The 23,931-nt window shown below is 50.7% G+C and overlaps 1 protein-coding gene across 2 annotated transcripts; it reads right to left on the bottom strand.

The window, feature by feature from the left end:
• Positions 1-200: 200 nt before the first annotated feature.
• LOC127309013 (uncharacterized) lies at positions 201-23,857 on the bottom strand. 2 transcript variants are annotated; one of them, XM_051339987.2, is made up of 8 exons: positions 23,615-23,851; positions 23,161-23,271; positions 23,033-23,094; positions 4,006-4,065; positions 1,559-1,718; positions 1,398-1,466; positions 1,107-1,223; positions 201-903 (listed from the first exon to the last, which is right to left on the bottom strand). In XM_051339987.2, the coding sequence occupies exons 1-8, from the start codon at positions 23,690-23,692 to the stop codon at positions 466-468; spliced, it is 1,095 nt and encodes a 364-aa protein (XP_051195947.1). In that variant the 5' UTR covers positions 23,693-23,851; the 3' UTR covers positions 201-465. The 2 variants fall into 2 exon arrangements, with proteins under 2 accessions (XP_051195947.1, XP_051195948.1); XM_051339988.2 differs by lacking the exon at positions 4,006-4,065 and having other exon boundaries at positions 23,615-23,857.
• Between the last annotated feature and the right edge of the window lie 74 nt (positions 23,858-23,931).

The following is a 23,931-nucleotide window of genomic DNA, read 5'->3' as shown; positions in this document are numbered from 1 at the left end:
TTGTTCATGGGCTTGGGCCGTTCAGGCATTGGGCGTTTAGAGATTTAAGAGCTAATGTCCATGTACTGATTACTAGTTAACACAAAATACTACCAAATACCAGTGGTAGTCCGCCCCTGGTTGGACTCTTCACAGATCAAGAAATATTGATACTGATCAAAGAAAAGTGGAACGCATTTGATACAGTGTTGAGAAAAATGTGTTACTAATTGTGCTGCTACAATTAGAAAAGGATGTCACTATCCATGTTACTACATGTAGAAAACTGTGTTTCTAGAGCCTCTGGCAACACATATGATATGTGTTGCTATGGAGTACTTCTAACACATTTTATTATATATATGGTCAGCTATTATGTGCTACAATAAACCCAGTCGTTGTAACACATGCTACAAAAATACATATAAATTGTGTTACTACAGGCCTTACTAACACTTTTTAAAGCTGCAGTAGCATATCTATGTGTTACCAAATCCTGGTCCTAGCGTAGTGGTATAGAAGAGTAGCACCATTCTTCTTAGGAGGTGTTTTCCATTTTATGCACAACACTGCAATACCAACAGCAAGTATAGATGTGCCAACCCAAATGACTCTTTGTTTGACGTGCTGCCTGCATGCTTTTTCCTCATTCTGAAGCACCTCCTTTAACTCACGAAACAGCATCTGGTTTTCAGCTACAGCACTCCCCCATTTCTTTTTCCACTCCGTAGATTTTTCCTCGGAATTCTTCTTCTCCTTTATCATAATTGATAGGGCCTCCTTGGAGTCCCGAAGTTGATCATTCAGCATCTGGTTTTCAGCTACAACACTCTCCCATTTCTTTTTCCATTCCATAGCTTTTTCCTCATAATTCTTTTTCTCCTTTATCATCCCTGATAGGGCTTCATAGCTCCCATTATCCATCTACAAATTGCCAGCATTCATATAAAGACATTAGGTCCAGGATTTGTTTTTTGGTACATATGTTCATCAACAACAATGAGAGCTCTCGTGCATCTGCTTGCAAGATGTTCCAGATCGAACTATAGTACCCATATATAACTCATCTCACATAGTTCAAGCATTGTTGGCTTGATTTTATTAGCTGCATCAATAATTAAGTATACCTGAATGCAATCTTGTTTTTTTGCATTGCGCGGGTGATCTCTCTTCCATTCCCATGGCTTCTTAGGATTATCTGACAGCCAGAGCCCTCGGCGTGCATCTCTCGCTTCCCTCTCCCACTGCATATGCAGTTAGTCAGATGGTAAGCAGAATTAAAACACAAACTATACAGTTACAATTTAACACTGGCCACCTGTGGCATTAGATAGCCTGTAAGAATGGCAATGGAAGTGTTATATTACACTTGTTTTAATTAAAATACAAGTTGGAATGTGAAGGGAGAAATTCCTTACTTGCTCAAATTCACAACGTTTGTCATAAATTTTGCAAAACCATGCGAAGCCCCTCTTCAGCATTTCCTCCTACAGAATGTATACACCAACCATTATCAATCTTATCAGAACCATGTAAAATGCAATCAAAAAAAGCACAACGTAAGTATTTTCTGTTTCACTTGGATAAACACGCCACCACAGTAGATATCACCAATGTATCGCTCGTACTGGTCCTTCTCATACACATAAATCATGACACATTTCCCCTCGATGAGATTCACCAGCTCATTCCTAGCCTCCATCCCATACTCCATTTTCAGCTCTGGTGCATCAATTCCCCTGTTGATTCATAGAATTTTATATATGCACATTCTTCTCACAATCTACAATATAATAAAAATTGATGATATAAGGCGCCCTAAACATACTTGGAAGAAAGACAACCATTATATATAATCTACATAGGATGATATAAGGAGCCCTAAAAATAAAAATGTTTAGTCATCCATCTAGTGGACACTAAATAGGATTAAACTACAACCATTATATATTATCTACATTGAATTTTAGAAGTTAATACAATGAATTCAAATTTAATGTTTTCAATTTCTAGAATAAAACTAAAATTTCGTATGACATAAGGAATTGTTACAAAATTAAATATCACATACATTTTTGAAAATCATGGAGCTCAAACTGGTTTAATTCAAGATAAACTTAATATCCCTTTAAGTTTTATATGTCAAATACACTTTTTTATTTGTATGAAAATATACCCAAGTCAAAACATTATGAATCGGGATGCACAAAAATGAATATTGATTTTGGTGTCTAGGCTGGAAGGTACAAGAAACAATCACGATGGAGCATAGGCACCCAAATAAATACCCATTTGTGTTCACTGACATTCGTGACATTTGGTGTGAATAACTCTCCGTACGCATAAAATGTGTATTTGAGTATCAGACTCGAATAAGTAAGTAAATTTATCTTGATTTAAACTAGGTTGGGCTAGTTTCATCATAAATAAGCACAATTGTTGCATTAATTATAGAGGTCAATTAAATTATTTTCAATTGACTTCCCAGCTCACGTATCACAAATATATCAAGTGTATACCTGTAGCTCCCATCATTTATTTTTTCTAATTAATTATTTTTCATAAGGAAGGATTTCAAGTTATGAATGATTAGGATTGTATGTAGCTTACTCTACAAAAATGCCAATCGGAGACCTCTCATCTCAGATGGTTTAGGTGAACTCGCCGGTCGTTAACATCTATCAGAGACGGCTATGCTAAAAGGGTCTCCTCATGGCAATGGACCGGATGTGATGATTAACTATCTTGGACGATTCATTATTTGAACCATCTGTGATAATATTCTAGATGGTTAAATTTATGAACTGTCTAAGATGTACTGAATATCACAGACGGTTCATTATGTGATAATTTGTGCTGGTATGTAATGAAGGCCCGAATTAAAGATAGTTCACTTCGTTCCAATTGGTACAAGTCTTTAATCAGTGTCATCGCATAACCCTTCTCCTCAACCGATCGACTCCACCCTTGCTCCTCTCCCTCCTCCTTATCAACCTCCTCCTCAACTACGCCCGTCTCCCTTGTCCTCCTCTAGATCGAGCCGTGAAATCCGGGTGCCTAGAAAAAGGAAATTTCTGTGTGTGGGGCAAAAAGGATTGGTTCCAAATCCAACCCGAGCTCACCATGGGCTCACCAAGAGGACTGGAGGAGGTGGTGGACGGGTCTGGTGCTGACTCTCTCCCCTATGCAAGTTGTGGCCGTGTCCATGGTGACACATGTCTAGGCCGAGCGATAGTGGCATCCATCTCGGCCTTGACAGGCTCGGCAACGGCTAGATGCAGAGCTCCAGCAGTAACACGCATCGACAGCCTTGTCAGGGAACCAAGGCCATCCTTCATCGTCATTGGCTAGTGGGTAGGCCCTTCCTTTCCATGGCATGATTAGGTGACGAGCCACCGACAATGAGAAGGGGATGGATGACGATGACACCATGTTCGCGACATGGGAGGGGAGGGGGGAGGGGCATCTAGGGCGATCTAAGGTGATGCTTTGATTGCAACTGTCAATTCCCCTCCAGTCCTTGTGTAAATTCATTCCTTGGTTGATGCTTCGATTCCAAGTGTAGATGAACATATGTGTGTAATTGAATGTAATCTTCCAACATATATCTATGTTTCACTGCTAATTTGTGAAATTCAGCTACCGGATTTTGGTTTCACTTGAAAAAACACATCCCGGACGGTTCAAACTTAAAAAACCATATGTGATAATACAGTATCGCGGATGGTTCACCTTTCAATTGTCTATGATAATCAATTATCGCAGACGGTCCATACAGGGAACCACCTCTATTGCTTTTATCACAGACGGTTCGTCAGTTTGTACCGCCTCTGTTGAGTTTATCACAGACGGTTGGAGAACAGTTAGAGATGTCAATTAGTATCAAAGACGTTTGGATACAACCGGTAGCTTGAACCGACAGGGATGCTATTTTTCAACTGTCACCGATGACGTTCTGTGTGGCAATGCGATAAACCACGCATTGCATTATCCTTTTTTTTTAAATGTAAGTATTGTAATACATACCTCATTCTAATTTTGTATTTCCCTGAAAGAATCTCTCCGTTGTTTGAACCATTTAGTACCCTGCAAGCTCACAGAAATGCTTAATGAGAAACGTGCTTCCAAGCTAGTGCAAAAAATTGAAACAAGCTAAAATCAATCATGTTAATTAGCAATGGGTCGCTTGATGTGTGTGATGTAGTGTGTAGTATCTAGGCCCCCGTTTCAGTTTTGATGATTTGATGATAACAAGACTATGTTATTCAAGGTACATATAGGTATTGTGGGTATCTTTTTAAGGAATATGCATGTCTTGTGGATGTACGTAGTAAGTGCTGAAACAACATGGATACTCGCATTCAATGACTGTGAAGAGCAAAATGACCAAGACAAATGTAAAATCCCAAGATCAATTAAGGACTTTTAATCTAGTCCGCATGGGTGCGTGGTCAATGACCGGATTGATTTGAACTTTTATTTTTTTAATCTTTTTTGAAACGGGGCAGGAGCTTAGCCTTTTCATTGGTTAAGAAGGAGCAAACAGCAAGGCCTAGGCCCAAAAATAAAAAAGGAGATTACTTTTTTTCTTTCGAGAGTACGCCAAAGACGTACCATAATTTTATAGAAGGCAGAGGTTTGAGTACAAGAGCGCCACCACTCGCTGCGAGCAACGAGCGTAGCACAACTCCACACCGGCAAGTCTGAAGACTGCCACCACAGACAAAACAACAACAACACAAAAGAGCCTGACCTAGACTAAGCAAAAGAGCTGCGTCTCAACCGACGCTGGACACCTCTGAAGAACAACACCTCCAAAAGAACCATCCTTGTCGACGCACCACCAAAAGAAGATCAATGGCGGAACTTGGTCGGTCCCGAGAAGGCATCATCTTGGACTTGCCAGCCATGGCGTACATAGCGCCCCTGAAGATCAGCCTTGGACAACAGCGAACACCGGAGGAATGCAACATAGGACCTCTGAGCCGTGTCTTCAAGCATGATGGTCCCAACAGAGATACAACGTCGATGACGCCGACATTGTGCCAAACCTGCTCCGAATCGAGGCTTTCGCCCGAAGACAACAACCAACTCCGAGAGAGCGGGGGAGCCGCCGACACACCTCGGCGGTGCCTACAAGGAGGGGAACGACACCCGCAGGCGCCGTCGCCACTTGCTCGACCAGAGTCGGGCAGGACTTTCGTCTGTAACGTCGCACATCTCCCATACTCCCAAAAATGGGGCATACCATCCATGAAGCCTCGCAGCGCCGCCGCCGCAGCGCCATGTCGTTGTAGTCACGAAGCCGCAGTACTCCGACACCCCGCATGGCTGAGAGACGCGATCCATCTTCCTCCTCCATCCCGGACGGGGAAGCAGCCATTGACCACCTCCAGCACAACCAGGAACACCCGCGACGGTCGTCACCAACTCCGGGCGACCTCTGCGCGACGCAAGGCTCCTAGCGTGAACGCCTAAATCGGGCCCGTGGAGGTCCAGATCGGGCCCGCCATTCTCCTCCTCCTCCTACGTCGGCAGCCACAGGGATAGCGTTGTCGCGCGCCCGCGACGCAGAGACGGCCGGCCGCTGCTCGCTAGGAGCCTTCCTGGCCGAGCCTCGTCGCCACCGCCTCGGCGACCTTGGGCCCTTGCCGCCGCCACCCTACCTCGTCGGCTCACCAACCCACACTACCGCCCTCCTCTGCTCCCCGTCGGGCTCCGCCTCACCACCGCAACCTCCGCGATGCCCCAGCGAGTGTCTCCAAGCTCGTGCCGCTGGACCCGCTGTCCACCATCGCCGCCCCTGCGAGACCCCACCTCCGCACGTAGAGGAGCCTTCAGAGTGCGCCGCCCTCACCACCGGCCTTCGGCGGCCGGGCGTGGCCGCCACAGCCGGTGCCGGTGCGGGCAGCGGCTGGAGGAAGTAGATCGGGTCGCCGCTTTTGTTAGGGTTCAGGGAGCCTCCAGAGCCGCCTCACGCGAGGCGACCCGGGAGGTGTTTTTTTCGGTCAATGGGGCAATTGTGATGTGGTGATTTGCTAATTGATGAGACTCATGTGTTAAAAAAAGGAGATCACATCAAGCATACATACAAGACAATAGATTATCCCAAAGAAAGCCTAGTGAACTAGTCGAGCCAGGTTCTTTGCTCCAGCCACGATCCAGGATTGACCTTCGTCTCTTATTCATGCCATCACACAAGACGACATCAATGATATCTTGTTGAATACACATGCGTTGCGCTCCTTCCAAATTTCCTAGCAAACAAGGATTACCACTGATTTCAGCCCCTTTGGTCGAGATTCTAGTGAACCAGCTGAGCCAAGTTCTCTGGTCTAGCCGCGATCCAGGCATGACCTTCATCTCTTATTTGTGCCATCACACAAGACAACATCGATAATATCTTGGTAAAGAATCGTGCATTCTGCTCCTTCTAAATTTCCTAGCAAACAAGGATTACAGCTGATTTTAGCCCCTTTGGTCGAAAATCCAGGGCAATGGGTGAATTGGTGCCAGATGTCGCTCATCCTAGCAGACGAGCTTGGGATGCGGAAAAGATTAGTGCTTCTACACCAGGTTGTTGCGGTGTCCCAAATTCTCTTGGAGTAGCAGCAATGGAACAACATTTGCACCGCCGACTCAGGGGTAGATATGCAAAGCTAACACAAGGGATCATGAGGCCATCCCCTACTTACCAGGCGATCCGCTGTCCAAAGTTGGTTCGGAAGGGTGAGCCAGGTGAAGAGCTTGCATTTAGGGGGGGGGGGGGGGGGGGGGGGCATGCCAGATCAGCGGGTAGGCATAGGAGAAAGAGTAGAGACCACAGTACCCGGCGTGAGGGTCATGAGCTGGATAGAGTTCTACAGGGGGATGAACTCGGCCAAGTGTTGGGCAGTGATGTTTTGCGGAGCCAGGTCAAGCATCCAGGTGTTCTGATGAAGTACTTGGGACCGTCCTATTCTTCTGGAGAGAGGAGGCAAAAAGCAGAGGGGCCGTGTCCTTAAGGCGGGTGCTGTTTAGCCATGCCGAGTGCCAGAACTTGGTTGTCATCCCGTCACCAATGGTAATGGATGTATCGGCCGCAAAGAGCAGCTGGGACATGTCATCGCATGGGGGTGGTAATCCCACCCAAGGCTTGTGCGAGGACACCCATTCATGCTAAGGCCAACGCAAGCATAGGGTTCTAGCGAATTTATCCGTATCAAGAGTGCCCATGCCGCCTAACTGCTTTGGCCGACACACTCTGGACCAATTGACCTTGCACTACCCTCCAGAGACTTCATCCTTGCCCACCCACATGAAGCTTCTACATCTCTTATTGAAAGATTTGGTGGTACCCTTGTCAACTTTAAGTGCTGCTAGCATGTGAATTGGATATGAGGCAAGTATCGACTTGATCAAAGTAGCACGCCCAGCCATGGCAATGAATCTTCCTTGCCAAGCCACGACCTTGCTTGAAGCTGTATCCAAGATAGGCTAGACATCGACCCAACGCAGATGGCCCATTGATATATGGAAGCCCAAGTATTTGATTGGAAAGTCTACTCTTGTAGCCTAGAAGTCATGTAGAATATAGTCAAGGTCGAGTTGGTGACATCAGATCGGAGCAACGCTGCTCTTAGCGATGTTGGAGCGCATACCAATGACGTGACCAAAGTTATCCATGATCTCGGACACAGTCTGGATGTCCTCCTTAACCAGCCCAAGGAAGACCATAGCATCATTCGCATACATAGAAATTTGAAGCTTTGTGTATATTCCAGGGAGAGGCAGTAGCCAATGAGAATCGGTTGCTAAATAAATAAGGTGCTCTAACGGATCATACGCCAAGTTGAAGAATAGTGGCGATATGGGGTCTTCGTATCTCAGACCATGGCCGTGCGCGATTAATGGCCTAGGGATGCCGTTAAATAGGATTCTTGAGGGTGGACCAATTCCTCCAGGAGTTCGGGAACCCAAGCCGATGAAGCAAATCCAAAAGGAAATCCCAGTGAACACTGTCGAAGGCCTTGGCAATGTCAAGCTTGATGAGGAGAGCTGGCGAATTGTTGGGGTGTAGCCATCAACTTACGCCACAAATGTACATGAAGTTGTCATGGATGCTTCTAGTCTTGATGAAGGCGCCCTGACTGCCAGATAGGATGTTGGTCATTTCAGGTCGAAGCCGAAGGGCCATGGCTTTATAAATAATCTTGGCAACCCCGTGGGTGAGGCTGATAGGTCTATAGTCTCCAATAGATTCTGCCTCGTCCTTCTATGGAAGCAAGGCCACATTGGCCAAATTTAGGATGTGGAAGTTGTGTGATAGACCCGAGGCAAAAGTTGTGTGATTGACCAGCAAGAGGCAAAAAAAATGACCATTGAAGCCATCCGGACCTGGCGATTTATCCTTAGGCATGAGGGCAATTGCTGACTTAATCTTGTCGAAGCTGAGCGGGGCACTGAGATGGGACATGTCATATTCGGGGATGTCCAGGGCCACCTAGTTGAAGTCCAGAGCTTGAGCGTCGGGTCTTCCCATGAAAGAGGAGAAATGGATGAAGATGGCACTTTCCTTGGCTTCATGGGAGATAGCACAGCCATGCTGAGTGACAATCTTGGAGATATGATTCCATTGCTTTCCTAAATTAACCTTCAGATGGAAGTATTTGGTACATGCATCGCCTTCTCTAAGCTTCGTGATTCTAGAAGCCTATCCTTTCCTTGATCTCTCAAGCACCGCCAAGGTGCAAACCGAACATTTAAGCCAGGAGTGGAGCTGGGACTCAGCTGGCGATAACTGCCGGAGGTCTCCCTACATGTCTAGCTAAAGGATGATCTCAAGGGCCAAAATAAGCTAGACCTTTGCTGCTGAGAAGTGGGATCTAATCTAGACACATAAGCAACGGCTAGTGACCTTGAGCTTGTGGTTTAGGATATGCACAGGTTCAGTTTGAGTGGTTGGCTCCGCCTAAGCAAACGAACCGTCTCCTTGAATCCAGGCATGCTGATCCAGAAGTTTACGAATCTGAAGCTCTTAGGTTAGGGAGGCCCGCTAGTGTTGGAGAGCAAGAGAGGGCAGTGGTCTAAAAGTGAGGACAACACGACATTCAGTGTTTGATTGTCGAAGGGGACGTCCCAGTCAGTGCTGGAGAACACCCTATCAAGCTGGACAAGAGTTGGATCTTCTCTTTCGTTGCTCCATGTGAACTTCCTATTCTGCAGTGGGATTTCCTTCAAAAGGCAATCGTTGAGAACATTCCTAAATAGGCCCCTAAGTCGAAGGTTGAGGTTGAGGTTATTTTTATCTGCCGCTTGATAAATGATGTTAAAATCGCCCAAGATTAGCCAGGGTTAATCGTTCTGGTGCTTAGCATCAGTAATTTCGGTGAGGAAAGTAGGCTTTAAAGTATCCAAAATTGGTACATAGACCATGGTCAGGCGAAAGGATGTGTTGCATGCCAGGATCATGACAGTGGCCGAGATGGAGAATTCACCCAAAGTGGAGTCACAGATTCAGACATGGGAGACATTCCAAAGAAGGAGGATCCCCCCTCTGGTGCCAATAGCTAGCCTGTGGATGTGGGTGATCAGACGGTTGGCGCCAATTTAGGTAGCCTCATATGGTTGCATGATGCTCATCTTAGTTTCTTGTAGGTAGGCAATGTGGTAGTGTGCTAGTTCGATTTTCTCACGGATGGTGTCTTTTCTACCTTGGTCATTGAGGCCATGGGTGTTCCAGGTGCCGATGTCTACGTTGGGCCAAATCATTGGGGAGACATGGTAGCACACAGGTTAGCGGGCCATGTGCCAGATTGCAGAGGGAGAAGACGATCGAGCGTCATGAAAGATGTAGCTCGGGAGCGCTTGATCAACGTAGCGAAGAAGGAGCATGCAAAGATGATGGAGACAAGCCCACCTTGTGGTAGCTTAGGATGCAACACAAAAGAAATGCAGAACATGATATAGACGATGTTGGTCGACATAACTAAGAGGTGGCGATGATTGCCCCGTCGGTGAGCAACTCACGGGATCCAAGCCTGCCATGAGCTAGCAGGGCTTCTACCCCAGCTTCAGCATGGTCTTCCCCCAGGTGAAAAAGGCCCCAAGTGCATCAAGTGTAGTCTGAGGGATCTAGGCCTCCTTGATCAGCTTCTCATAATTCGTGCGTGCCTTGCCCACCGCGATGTTGGGCCTAGAGAGGCCCATCTTCGAATGCAGCACCGAGCTGGACTTGTCCAGAGCAGGCAGCTAGTGCTTGGCACCCAGGCGGGCGGTGCCAATGACGACCGGAGCGGAGGGCTATTTGTGGGGCATGAGGCATGGCAGAGGCAGGAGCAGCTCCGGCGGCTGATCGAAGAAGTCTTCAACCACCACGAACACAGCTTCGTCCGCGGGCTCAGGAGATGCCGCAACCTAGGGCTGGCCGCACGGCGGCGTGGGGGGTCACAGGTGTCGGTCACAGGGATGGCAGAGAATCATTTGAGACCAGGGATGTTGGCTTTGAGCGAGGTGTCGAGTGAAGTGGTGTAGATGAATGGGTGGCCACTAGCGACATAGATAGATGTGGGGACAACAAAGGAGATGTTAGCTAGGTCACGTAGGTCACCGTTGGGAGGCGCAACGTGCGCCACCGTCCGGTACTCGCATATCCGGCCAGCTGCGCGAGATTGACTGCGACCAAGGCCAGCAGAAAGGAGCTGGAGCAAGAATGTCTGAGCGCGCAGTCACCGGAGCACCATCCTCGTGCACCGTGATATGCTGGGGTGCCCACGGCTGGACCACAGAGTCGCTGGGAAGCCCCGGGGACACCGCCGTCACGCCCGATGCCACAAGCAAGACCTAGGAATGCGTGCATCATTAGGAGCAGATGCTCTAGAAGTTAGGCAACACCGGCCTAGGAGAGCCCTATGTTAGACTAGCCTTGTGTTTCTGGGAGTGTGCTAACTCAGGGCCTGTCCCGAGTCGAGTCGTTGTTAGCCGGCTCCCGGAGTCGGTAGTGTGTGTCCGGGTTGTGAGCGGTCAGCTCAACCCAAGTAGTGCATCAGCACCTGTACAACTAGGTATAGAGTAGGTAGAGTGGGATGTGCTATATGTCATCTACAGTGGTAGGACGTGCTAGACGTCATTTACACTGGTCAGGACATGGTAAACATCATCGACCCATCCAGTCGACCCGTCGAGTCAGTGTTTGACGGGACATTACTTTTTGACTTTATGGTCACTCAACCGCTATATGTAGGGCAATAGAGTAATGAGAAAGTGTGGCCAGTGGCAAACCATTCATGTGTTCTCTATCACCCCTTTTTCTCCACCGCGCTCCCAGTTCATCCCGAGTTGGTTCCTCCGAGTTAGAAGTTAGTATGGGCCAACAATTGGTATCAGAGCTTGAGTTATTGAGAGCTATCGGAGATGACTGGCCGCAAGGCTGTGGTCACCACCGAGAAGAAGGATAGCGGGAGCTCGCTGGTCATACAATGGGTGACCAGGGAGTCTGGTGGTTCGTGGCCAATGTTGAATCACGCGAACTACGCGGATTGGGCCCTCCTCATGCAGGTCATGCTGGAGGCGCACCAGCTCTGGGTCGCCATCAACGATGGCACGCCGGAGCATGAGACGGGCTGCACGGCTATGGAGTGCCTACAGCAGTCTGTCCGGCCAGTGATGCTCTCCATGCTCGATGTCAAGGGGATAGCGAAGGAAGCTTAGGAGATGGTGAAGATGATGCAGCTTCGGGTCACCCGAGTACGCGAGGCGAAGGCGACAGTGCTGAAGAAGCAGCTCAAGGCCATGAAGTTCCTCGTGTCGCAGCTAGGTGTGCTCAGCGTGAAGATCAGTGAGCCAGACATCATTCATAAGTTCCTCTCCGTTGTCCCAAAGAAATTCTCGCAGATGGCATGTTCCATCGAGACCCTGCTCAACCTCGACACCCTCTCCGTAGATGAGCTCATTAGCTGGCTAAAGGCAGCCGAGGAGCGCTACGAGCTGGAGGAGCCAAAGGCTAAGCATGCCGACAAACTACTCCTCTCTGAAGAGGAGTAGTTCACCTAGATGAACCTGCCAAATGGAGGAACATCGTCTAGCCAAACCGGACATGGAGGCAGCAAGCCGCAAGGCCACATGCACGACAAAGGCAACCCGGGTGCGCAAGGCCGCACCAAAGACCGCAACACATCGAAAAACTAGTGTCGCTACTGTGGAGTCACCGGCCACTGGGCGCGGGACTGCTGCAAGAAGAAGCGCGAGGAAGCTCACCTCATGCGTGGTGGAGCCGACAACGATGACGCACTACTCCTGATGCAGGCATGCGCCCCTCATCTCCAAGTGTTGACTCGCCAGAGCGTGGAGTCGGGCACGTCGGAGGCGGCACCCTCATCTCGACCGATGGCAGAGTTAGCGACATGACCGTTGGCAGAGTCGGAGGGTGGGCCGACTCCTCCAAAGGAGTTCTCCTAGATCAGCTGGATAGCCTAGTTGGATCTGCCGACTCAGGAGGAGACGGCATCCTCATCTCGACCGGTGGCTGAGTCAGTGACTCAACCAGTGGCTGAGTCAAAGGACGAGCCAGCTCCTAAGGAGCATTCCCAGATCTGCTAGACAACCCAGTGGGATCTACCGACTCGAGAGGAGTCGGAGTCACCTCGACTCACAAAGCCGGAGGCGATGACAGAGCAGCAGCTCTCCCCGACTCGTCAGGAGGCAGAGTCGGTGACATCGCAGCTGGCTGCAGAGACTCAAGAGCCGTTCGCACCTAGTCGACTAGTGGCATAGTTGGCTGCCTCGGAGTCGAGCCTCTTCCTGGTGGAGGGGCAGGCACATGTCAACCTGGCATAAGAGGGTGACGCCAAGGAGGGCATCTGGTACCTTGACTTGGGCGCAACTAATCACATGACTAGTGATCGCGACGCGTTCGCAGAACTCGATACGAGCATCACTAGCTCTGTCAAGTTCGAAGATGGCTCCATGGTCGACATCTACAGGTAAGGGACGGTGATGTTCGTCTGCAAGTCGGGCGAGCACCGGGCCATCACCGGGGTGTACTACATACCCCGGATGAACACCCACATCATCAGCCTGGGCCAATTCGACGAAAATGGCTGTCAGGTGCTAATCGAGGATGGACAATCAGATGTACAAGTTGAATGCACGATTCGCCCAGCCTGTGTGTTTAGTAATACACACTCATACCGACTCATCCTGGACTTGGCATGCCCGGTTCGGGCACCTCAACTTCGATAGCTTGCGCCGACTGGCGAAAGGCAACATGGTGCATGAACTTCGCCTTGTGGAGCACGAGAACCAGCTCTGCCATGCCTGCCTAGCAAGGAAGCAACGGCGAGCCTTGTTTGTGCAGGAGGCAAAGTACCAAGCGAAAGACTGACTTGAGCTGGTCCACAGTGAGCTCTGCGGGCTGATCAAGCTGGCTCCACCAAGCGGGAACATGTACTTCCTCCTCCTAGTTGATGACTTGATGCGGTACATGTGGCTCACCCTTCTTGTGACGAAGGACGAGGCTGCAGCTGCCATCATCCGACTCCAGAAGGGAGTCGAGTTGGAATCCGGATGCAAGCTACACAAGCTGAGGACGGATCGTGGAGGTGAGTTCACCTACGGATCCGTCATAGCATACTGCGTGGAGCTCGGAGTGGGGCTTCACCTGATGTCTCCATACTCCCTGCAGCAGAACAGTGTCGTTGAATGGCACAACCAGATAATTGTGGGCATGGCCCGCAGCCTCCTGAAGGCCAAGAAAGTTCCCGGTGAGTTCTGGGGTGAGACAGTGTTAATGGCTGTGTTCATCTTGAACATGTCGCCGACTAAGAGCGTGGACGGCATGACGCCGTTCAAGGCCTAGCTTGGTCGCAAGTCAGATGTGCACTTCATGCGCACGTTCGGATGTGTGCTACACGTGAGAGAGACTTGACCCGGGCAGAAGAAGCTTGACGATGGGTGCGGGCCAATGATCTTCATGGGCTACGAGCCTAGCACGAAGGGTTATCAGGCCTTCGACCCGGTGACAAGCCGAGTCCACATCTCCCGCGATGTTGTGTTCGACGAAAGCGCGCGCTAGGACTGGAGCTCTCTGGAAATGCCGGTGAACACCTTCGGAGCCGAAACGTTCACAGTTGAGCACATGGTGCTCAAGCCGGTGCCAACTCCAGGAGACGGGAGTGCGGATCCTATATCTGACTCGCCTCTATCACCGACTCCAGAAGCCAGGAGTGAGACTCCTCTAGCCAGCTCACCATCGACACCAAGGCACCTGACAACGCAGTCCCCGACTCTGGCTACCATAGGCATAGAGTTCGTCATGCCACCGTCAAGGTACTCAAGAATGCTTGATGCAGAAGACGACTCGGAGCTCGAGCACCGGTTCCGCACCTTACAAAACGTACTCGGCGATGGTCTGGATACGGAGCCGGACGAGGAACTCCACTTCCTCGCCACTGAAGTGCCTGGCTCGTTTAGTGAGGCCAAGTCGGACGCCAACAGGAGGCGTGCGACAGAGGAAGAGATGGAGGCCATCGAGGAGAACTCGTCCTGGCGCCTCACCACCTTACCACCAGGCCACCATGTGATCGGCCTGAAGTGGGTATACAAGGTGAAGAAGGACGCGCATGGCGCGGTCCATAAGCACAAGGCTCGCCTCGTGGCGAAGGGCTATGTGCAGCATCACGGGATCAACTACAACAAATTTTTTGCTCCCATGGCCCAACTCGAGTTAGTCCGGCTTCTGCTGGCCCTGGCCACAAGTGCGGGGTGGGACATCCACCACATGGACGTCAAGTTGCCCTTCCTCGATGGCAAGTTGGAGGAAGAGGTCTATGTGCAACAGCCACCGAGCTTCGCTGCAGCAGGGAAGGAGCAACTTGCGGCGGTGAAGCGCATCCTTAGCTACATCGTCAGGTCTGCGCAACACGGGTGTAGGTATGGCAGAGGGTCAGGTGCACCACGCCTAGTCGGCTACAGTGACAACGACATGGGTGGGGATGTTGACTCGTGTTAGAGTACACCTGGCACGCTGTTCTTTCTATGGAGCAGCCCAGTGACCTGGCAGTCCCAGAAGCAGAAGATCGTAGCTCTCTCGAGCTGTGAGTCAGAGTACTCACCACGGCTGCTTGCTAGGGGATCTGGCTGGCTTGGTTGCTTGATTAGTTCAGCAATGGCAAATCAGAGCAGTGATGCTCAAGGTCGACAACAAGTCGGTCATCTCGCTCGCCAAGAATCCCGTCTTCCACGAGTGATCCATGCACATCGAGTTGAAATACCACTTCTTTCGGGACTGCGTGCAGAAGAAGAAGATAGAGCTGGGGTTCGTGCCAACCGAACATTAGCTTGCCGACATGCTGACCAAGCCCCTTGGTCGAGTTCACGTCGAGGAGCTGTGCTCAAGCATCGGCATAGTTGAGTTGTCATCGAAACTCAAGCCTAGTAAGTGATTGTTAGTTTAGGCTTATGGTTTTGGTAGTGTGCTGCCTCGATGGCCTGACAGGACATTGCTTTTTGACTTTGTAGTCACTCTGCACCAATATCTAGGGCGCGATAGAGCAATGAAAAATTGTGGCAAACCATTCGTGTGTACACTGTCACCCCATCCTCTCCACCGCTCTCAGTTCATCTTGAGTTGGTTCTACCGAGTCGGTTAGTTTCGGGCCAACAATTGGTATCAGAGCCTGATTTCTTGAGACCTAGCTATCAGAGATGACCGGCGGAAGCAATGAGCTGCTCCCCGCCGAGGAGAAGAAGGGAGCAGGAGCTTGCTGGTAGTCCAACAGGTGGTCCAGAAAACTGATGGTTCCTGGCCAATGCTAAATCGCACGAACTACGTGGATTGGGCCCTCCTCATGCAGGTCATGCTAGAGGTGCGCCAGCTCTGGGTCACCGTCAACAACGGGATGCTGGAGTGCGAGATGGACCGCACAGCTAGGGAGTGCCTGCTACGGTCTGTCCCGCCGAAGATGCTCTCCACGCTCGCTATCAAGGCGACGGCGAATGAAGCTTGGTAGATGGTGAAGGCGATGCTGCTCGGGGTAACCCGGGTGCGAGACGCGAAGGCAATGATGTTGAAGAAGCAGCTTGAGGCCATCAAGTTCAATGATGGCAAGGACATCGATAATTTCTGCATACTCATGTCGTCCCTCATGTAGCAGCTCGGTGTGCTCGGCGTGAAGATCAGTGAACCAGCTGTCATTCATAAGTACCTCTCCATCGTTCCAAAGAAATTCTCATAGATGGCATGTTCCATCGAGACCCTACTTGACCTCAACACCCTCTCCATAGAGGAGCTCATCGGATGGCTGAAGGCAGACAAGGAGCGCTACTAGCTGGAGGAGATGGAGGCCAAGTAAGCCGGCAAGCTGCTCATCTCTGAAGAGGTGTGGTTCGCCCTGATGAAGCTACAAGACGGAGGAGCAACATCCAGCCAAGCCGGATGCGGCGGCGGCAAGCCACATGGCCGCGGGCTTGGCAGAGGCAACCTAGGTGTGCAAGGCCACACCGAAGACCACTAGAAGTGTCGCTTCTGCAGAGTCACCAGTGACTGGGCGCGGGACTACCACAAGAAGAAGCATGAGGAAGCTCACCTCGTGCGCTGCGGAGCCGACAACAATGATGCGCTGCTCATGATGCAGGCGCGCACCGTGGCATCCGCCCCAGAGCTCCAAGTGTTGACTCCCTAGAGCGCGGAGTTGGGTACTTCTGAGGTGGCATCCTCGTCTCGATTGGTGGCAGACTCAGCAACTCGATCGGTGGCAGAATTGGAGGCAGGGGCGGACGCACGTTGTCCTTCCCGGTAGCACAGGACACCGGGTAAAATTTCACTTTGCCTTGTACCTGTATAATAGTATAGAGCGTGACACCCCCAAATTTTGTAGAGGGACACCGGAAGAAGCAGCATCGTAGCTTACCCAGCCCAGAAACGAGGAGTGGCGGCCCAAATACGTCCAGCCGGCAAGCAAGCGAACTAGGCCAGTTGCAGCTATCGATCCATCCATCCTCAAAACATACGACCACACCTCTTCATCTACTAGCATAGAACCTGAGCCGCACTTCCGTCCGTCAGTTTGCCGCCATCGCCGATCACCAGATCGCATCAAGTCATCCGATTCAGCCGACAGAATCACAGAAAACAGGTACGCTGTAGCACCAGCAGTCCCTCAATACGCAGTCTCAATTGAATTCTAAAGTCGCTTCTTATATTGTGGTCTAGGGTTTGAAACCAATTTGGAGGGCGAGCCGACTCCTCCGAAGGAGCTCTTCCGGATCCGCTGGACAACCCAGTGTGATCTGTCGACTCAGGAGGGGTCAGACTCACCTTTACTCATGGAGCAGGAGGCGACACCAGCACAATAGCCCTCAGAGCTGGCTGCAGAGACTCGAGTGTCGTTCGCACCTAGTCGACAGGTGGCAAAGTCGGCTACCTCGGAGTTGACCCTCTTCCTGGTGGAGGAGAAGGTGCAGGTCAAACCTAGCGCAAGAGGGGGATGCCAAGGAGGGCGTCTAGTACCTCGACTCAGGTGCGACCAATCACAAGACTGGTGATCACGCCACGTTCGCAGAGCTCGACTTGAGCATCGTCGACTCCGTCAATTTCGGATACGGCTCCACGGTTGACATCTGTGGGCAAGGGAAGGTGATGTTTGTATGCAAGTCAGGCGAGCACCGGGCCATCACTGGGGTGTTCTACATACTCCGGCTGAACACGCACATCATCAGCTTGGGCCAGTTCGACCAGAATGGCTGCCAGGTGTTGATTGAGGATGGACTCCTCTGAGTGTGAGACAGGTAGCGGAAGCTGCTGGTGAAGGTCAAGTGTGCGGCCAACCGGGTGTACAAGTTGACCGCGCGAGTCACCCAGCCTGTGTGTTTACCGATACACACTGGTACCGACTCGGCCTAGACTTGGCGTGCCTACTTCAGGCACATGAACTTCGACAGCTTGCGCCAACTGGCGAAAGGAGACGTGGTGCGTGGACTTCCCTTGGTGGAGCACGTGAACCAGCTCTGCAACACCTACCTAGAAGGGAAGCAGTGGCAAGCCTCGTTCGCGCAGCAGGCAAGGTACAGGGCAAAAGACAGACTCGAGCTGGTCCACGGCGACCTCTACGGGCCGATCAAGCCGGCTACTCCAAGCGGGAAGAGGTACTTCATCCTCCTAGTCGAAGACTTGTCATGGTACATGTGGCTGGCCCTTCTCGCAATGAAGCACGAGGCTGCAACCGCCATCTTCCAACTCCAGAAGGGAGTCGAGTCAAAATCTAGCTGCAAGCTGCACAAGCTGAGGATGGATTTTGGAGGCGAGTTCACCTCCGGATCCTTCACAGTGTACTGCATGGAGCTCGGAGTAGGCCGTCACCTGACGGCTCCATACTCCCCGCAGCAGAACGGCCTCGTTGAGCGACGCAACTAGACGATTGTGGGCATGGCCCGTAGTCTCCTGAAGGCCAAGAGAGTCCCCGGTGAGTTCTGGGGTGAGGCAGTGTCGATGGCTGTTGTTCATCTTGAACAGGTTGCCGACTAAGAGCGTGGATGGCATGACGCCGTTCGAGGCGATGCATGGTCACAAGCCGGATGTGCACTTCATGCGCACGTTCAGCTGTGTGGTAAACGTGAGAGAGAGACTCGATCCGGCCTGAAGAAGCTCGACAATCAGAGCAACCTGATGATCTTCGTGGGCTACGAGCCTGGCACGAAGGGTTATTGGTCCTTCGACCCCGGCGACAAGCCGAGTCCACATCACCCGTGACGCATTGTTCGATGAAAGTGCGCAATGGGACTAGAGCTCTTCGGAGACGTTGGTGACTACATTCGGAGTGGACTCGTTCACGGTTGAGCACATGGTGCTCGAGCCGCTACCGACTCTAGGAGACTGGAGTGCGGATCCTGGATCTGACTTGCCGCCATCACCGACTCCAGAAGCCAGGAGTGTGTCTCCTCCAGCCGGCTCGCCATCGATAGCAAGGCTCCCGACAATAGAGTCCCTGGCTCCAGCTGCCATAGGTGTCGAGTTTTTCAAGCCACCGTCAATGTACACAAGCACACTTGACGCAGAAGACGACTAGGAGCTCGAGCATCGGTTCCGCACGCTGAGAAACATACTTGACGCCGGTCCGGCTTCGGAGCCGGACAAGGAACTCCACTTACTCGCCACTGAAGAGCCTGGCTCGTTTAGTGAGGCCAAGTTGGACGCTAGCTGGAGGCGTGCGATGGAGGAAGAGATGGAGGCCATCGATGTGATCGGCCTGAAGTGGGTGTACAAGGTGAAGAAGGATGTGCACGGCGCGGTCCTTAAGCACAAGGCTCGCCTCGTGGTGAAGGGCTATGTGCAGCATCACGGGATCGACTACGACAAAGTTTTTGCTCCCGTGGCCCAACTCGAGTTAGTCCGGCTTCTGTTGGCCCTGGCCACAAGTGCGGGGTGGGACGTCCACCACATGGACATCAAGTCGGCCTTCCTCGATTGCAAGTTGGAGGAAGAGGTCTATGTGCAGCAGCCACCAAGCTTCACTGCAGCAGGGAAGGAGCACCTGGTGCTTCGACTCGATAAGGCGCTCTACGGCCTCAAGCAGGCGCCAAGGGTATGGAACACCAAGCTCGACGCATGCCTCGCCAAGCTCGACTTCATGTAATGCAAGTTGGAGCATGGCATATACGTGCGAGGCGCGATGCCAACACAGCTCTTAGTTAGTCTTCATCGACGACTTGGTGATCACGGGCTCCAACTCCAGCGACATTGGTGAGTTCAAGCTAGAGATGAAGTGCCTTGTTCTAGATGTCCGACCTTGGACTGCTGAGCTACTACCTCGGCATCGAGGTGTGACAAGGGCCAGGCGGGATCGACAACTCGCAATCGGCCTATGCCCATAAGCGGCTGGAGAAGGCAGGGATGGCCGGGTCCAACCCCTGCCATGTGCCCATGGAACCGTGCTTCAAGCTGTCCAAGTGCAGCACGGCGCCCGTGACTGATGCGACCGAGTATCGGAGCATCGTCGGCAGCCTCCGGTCCTTGGTGCACACCCGACCGGATCTGAACTTCGCAGTCGGATTCGTGTCGCGCTTCATGGAGGCTCCAACAGAGGAGCACCTCGCGGCCGTGAAGCGCATCCTTCGCTACATCACTAGGTCCACGCGACTCAGATGTAGGTATGGAAAAGGCACAGGTGCACCGCGCCTAGTCGGCTACAACGACAGCGACTTGGGTGGAGACGTCAACTCGCGCAAGAGTAGGTCTGGCATGCCGTTTTTCTGGGGAGCAGCACAGTGACCTGGCAGTCTCAGAAGCAGAAAATCGTGGCTCTCTCGAGCTGCGAGTCAGAGTACGTGGCTGCTGCCACAGCTGCTTGCCAGGGGATCTGGCTGGCTCGGTTGCTGGCCTAGTTTAGCAACGGCGAAGCTGAGAAGGTGATGCTCAAGGTTGACAACAAGTCGGCCATCTCGCTCGCCAAGAATCCCGTCTTCCACGAGCGATCCAAGCACACATCGAGTTGAGGTACCTCTTCATCTGAGACTGCGTGGAGACGAAGAAGATAGAGCTGGAGTTTGTGCCAACCGAACATCAGCTCGCCGACATGCTGACCAAGCCCCTTGGTCGAGTCCGCCTCGCGGAGCTGTGCTAAAGCATCGGCATGGTGGAGGTGTCGCCAGAACTCAGGCCTTGGGAGTGATTGTTAGAATAGGCTTTTGTTTCTAAGAGTGTACCGACTCGGGGCCTGTCCCGATTTAGTTGTGTGGGTTCGGGTGTGAGCGGTCAGCTCAACCTGAGGAGTGCGTCAGCACCTGTACAACCATGTACAGAGTAGGTAGACTAGGACGTGCTAGACTTCATCTACAGTGGTAGGACGTGGTAGACGTCATTTACAGTCTACAGTGGTCAGGACATAATAGACGTCTGTCAACCTGTTCCAGTCGGTGTCCAACAGGACGTTGCTTTTTTTACCTTGTAGTCATTCGGCGCCTATATCTAGGGCATGATAGAGCAATGAAAAATTGTGGCAAACCATTCGTGTGTACACTGTCACCCCTTCCTCTCCACCGCTCTTAGTTCAACCTGAGTTGGTTTGTTTCGGGCCAACACGCTGCGCGGTGGACTTGGGGGGGTGCGAGAGCTTGGACTCCTAATGGTCATATTTAGATATTACTAGCACAAAACCCGTGCGTTGCTACGGTGCCCCATTAAACTAAATGGGCGCCCGTTCATAAGCTTTAAATCCATACACCGATAAATATCATGAACCATTTGTTTGATTTCTCTTTCTACCTTGCATTAGCAAAATTCACAAAACAGATGATGTATCTCAATTAAACTGAAACCTCTTTTCCCTAACATAAGTACGTGCTCCATTTGCTCTTCCCACTATATTTTCCTATTACTAATCCACTTCAAAATCAGTTAACCTACGTAGGTCCTATAAATTTCAGACAATACACCCGCACATGATACCACAAAATCATTCATTTAGAAATCTGACCTGCAACAACCTACAGAGGTTCATCTCTGCCCATCTCATGCTGAACATATAGTAAAACGCCAACCTTACCAATTAACCCTGGGAACAACGAAATATCTTTCTACCATGTTCTGAATAACTAATAATCAGTCACCATTATTCTGGTCGTATCATGCAAGCAATCTAATCGTCCTAGATTAATCCCAGGGGAAGGCTGTCAGGCGCCGGTGTAGCGATCAAGTTAGCAGCTCACTGGTTGGAAAGAGAAAATTGATTTGCTTACCTAATCAAAGGCCTGATTTCACCAGTTTACTGTGAATCAATTTGAAGCAGCTCAGGCGGTGGCAGTATAGCACGCCTCCCGAATCGAACATGCCGCACCGGATCGCACATTGGATCGCGGCGGAGTTGACGATTTTACTCTTTTAGACGGAGTAAGACGAACGTAGAAGAGTCATGCGGGTATGATATGAGGCCGCCATGACCTCACACTTGTCCTCATATTCCTTCGCCATGCGGCTTCGAGGATCTAGGATGGCGGCGAAATCCCCCGGCCATGGCAGTCTGCAGCATGTAGGCGACCGTGTCAGGCACAGCGGCCGGGCAGCAGAGAAACTCCGCCCCGGCAATCTAAAACATCATCTCCAGCGCCTCCTGCGTGCGCGGAGCCCTTATTACCACAGTTGGGTGACTGTGCTACGATGTGCAAGAGAGGCCACTGGATGACACTGACGGCGGCGTTCAGTCCGGCGACGCGGATATCAGTTGACGGCACAGACGAAGTCCGCGACGCTGGTGGTTCCGGGACACTTCAAATTGGTCGGTTTGCCGCCTCCGATCTTGGTTCGGCATGATGGTGGTACCCGTATATATAGCTCCAGGCCTCCAGTAGTTAATGTGACAACGTCGACGTCGGCGAAGATGTTCATGATCAGACGACCACGACCATGGCGATTTTGGTGTGGTGACGGTAGGGGTAGCTGCCAGAAGTTAACGGGGCTACGTCGCTGACGTCGGCGCAAAGACGCTCATGATCAGACGACCGCGACCTTGGCGATTTGCAGAGTTCGAGTTGGGCACGGTCCTGGTTTGGTTCTTTCGCTCTTGCATTATGGAGACAAACCTTACCCTGGCTGTGTGTTTATATGGGATGCTTACTCGATGAGTCCTTCTTCGACGCCAGTACGACCCGGGGAAATATGATTAGGGAGTATTCGAGTAAGTCACAGTCTTTTTGTCTTTTTTTTCCTTTAGCGATGGGACTGGTGCGACGAAGCAATCCTCCTTTATCCCACTATAGGTTGCTCGGTTACGTTTCTATTTCCAAAACATATTTTGACCGCGACAAGAGCACACCACGGATAATAGGTAACGAACAGACCTCGGACGGACATTATTTCACGAGTGGACGAACAAGATTGCACGACGTACCAAACCAAACCAAACGACGGAAACACTTTTGCTTTTTTTATTATATATATATATATATATTAGGTATAGATATAAATTATTTTTAATCACTTTCCAAGCTATTACTACCCGACAGTCTAGGATTTGTGCTGCGACAATCGGCGAGGACAGGCATTTAACTCGTTGAAAAAAATGAATGATTCTGTTTAATTGCATACCTGCTGTCTTCTTCGACATGAGCAGTGAAGCCATCGCCATCTCCAACACACCTTGCAGTAACCTGAAAATTAATTATCTGTTGTCAACAATTGATTTGTGAATAATCGAGTATATTGATCTGTCTGACCGGGAAAGTGTAGAGCTGAAACTGGACGCCTTCCGGTAGTGACGATGGATGATGAGGATGGCGCAAGGATTGTACCGAGGTAGTAGCACTGTTTTTCTTGCAATTTCTCGGCTGAAGAAAGAAGAAAAAACACGTACCATGTAAGCTAGGTTTTAGAGAGATACTATGCAAGGAAGTTGAGACATAGTAGGATAGGAGGGATAGATTGGTATATCATGTTGATCACCCGCAAGAACACATATATATGCGCGGGTGAATTCGAGTTGAAATGAATCTGTCTAGCTGCATATGCTTCCTTTAGTAACGAAGAGAAGTGGCAGTTAAGTAACGAATCAAATCTATCGACGACCATAATGGATAGACAGGCAGGCTAGCAGCATATGTATGGTATGGCATACCTGGGAAGGCTTCCACGAATAGAAGTGGCAGTTAAGTAACGAAGCAAAAGTCGTACCGTGAAAGCCTTCCCCCGACGCCGGCTGCCGCCGGGCATCTCATCGCCGACGTTCCCGGGTATGTTCTTCTTCTTCATGTCCACTGGCTTGGATTTGCTTAGCTATGGCATATGCTTCCTTTGTTGGCAATAGTAGAATTGAGGGAGCCGGGGCAGCGGAAATGATACGGATGTTAATTAGTACTTTACGACTTTTGGAGATAGATGAAAAGTGCCAAGATTCGCTTAGTAAGTAAAAAGCCTTCAGGAGGAGCCTTTTGACAAGTCGCAACTCAAGCTTAGCTTATTGATGAAAGAAAAGAAAACGCATGGCTTGC

Source organism: Lolium perenne, chromosome 6 (assembly GCF_019359855.2).
Source record: "Lolium perenne isolate Kyuss_39 chromosome 6, Kyuss_2.0, whole genome shotgun sequence".
Classification (NCBI taxonomy): domain Eukaryota; kingdom Viridiplantae; phylum Streptophyta; class Magnoliopsida; order Poales; family Poaceae; genus Lolium; species Lolium perenne.
The sequence above is the reverse complement of the archived record's forward strand: the minus strand, read 5'-3'. Positions and strand labels throughout refer to the sequence as shown.

Coding starts and splice junctions, on each gene's coding strand:
- LOC127309013 (XM_051339987.2), bottom strand. CDS start 23,692: ATGAAGAAGAAGAACATACCCGGGAACGTCGGCGATGAGATGCCCGGC. Junction 23,095..23,160: donor TTCAGCTCTACACTTTCCCG/GTCAGACAGATC, acceptor ATTAATTTTCAG/GTTACTGCAAGGTGTGTTGG. Junction 4,066..23,032: donor CATGTCGAAGAAGACAGCAG/GTATGCAATTAA, acceptor GTGAGCTTGCAG/GGTACTAAATGGTTCAAACA.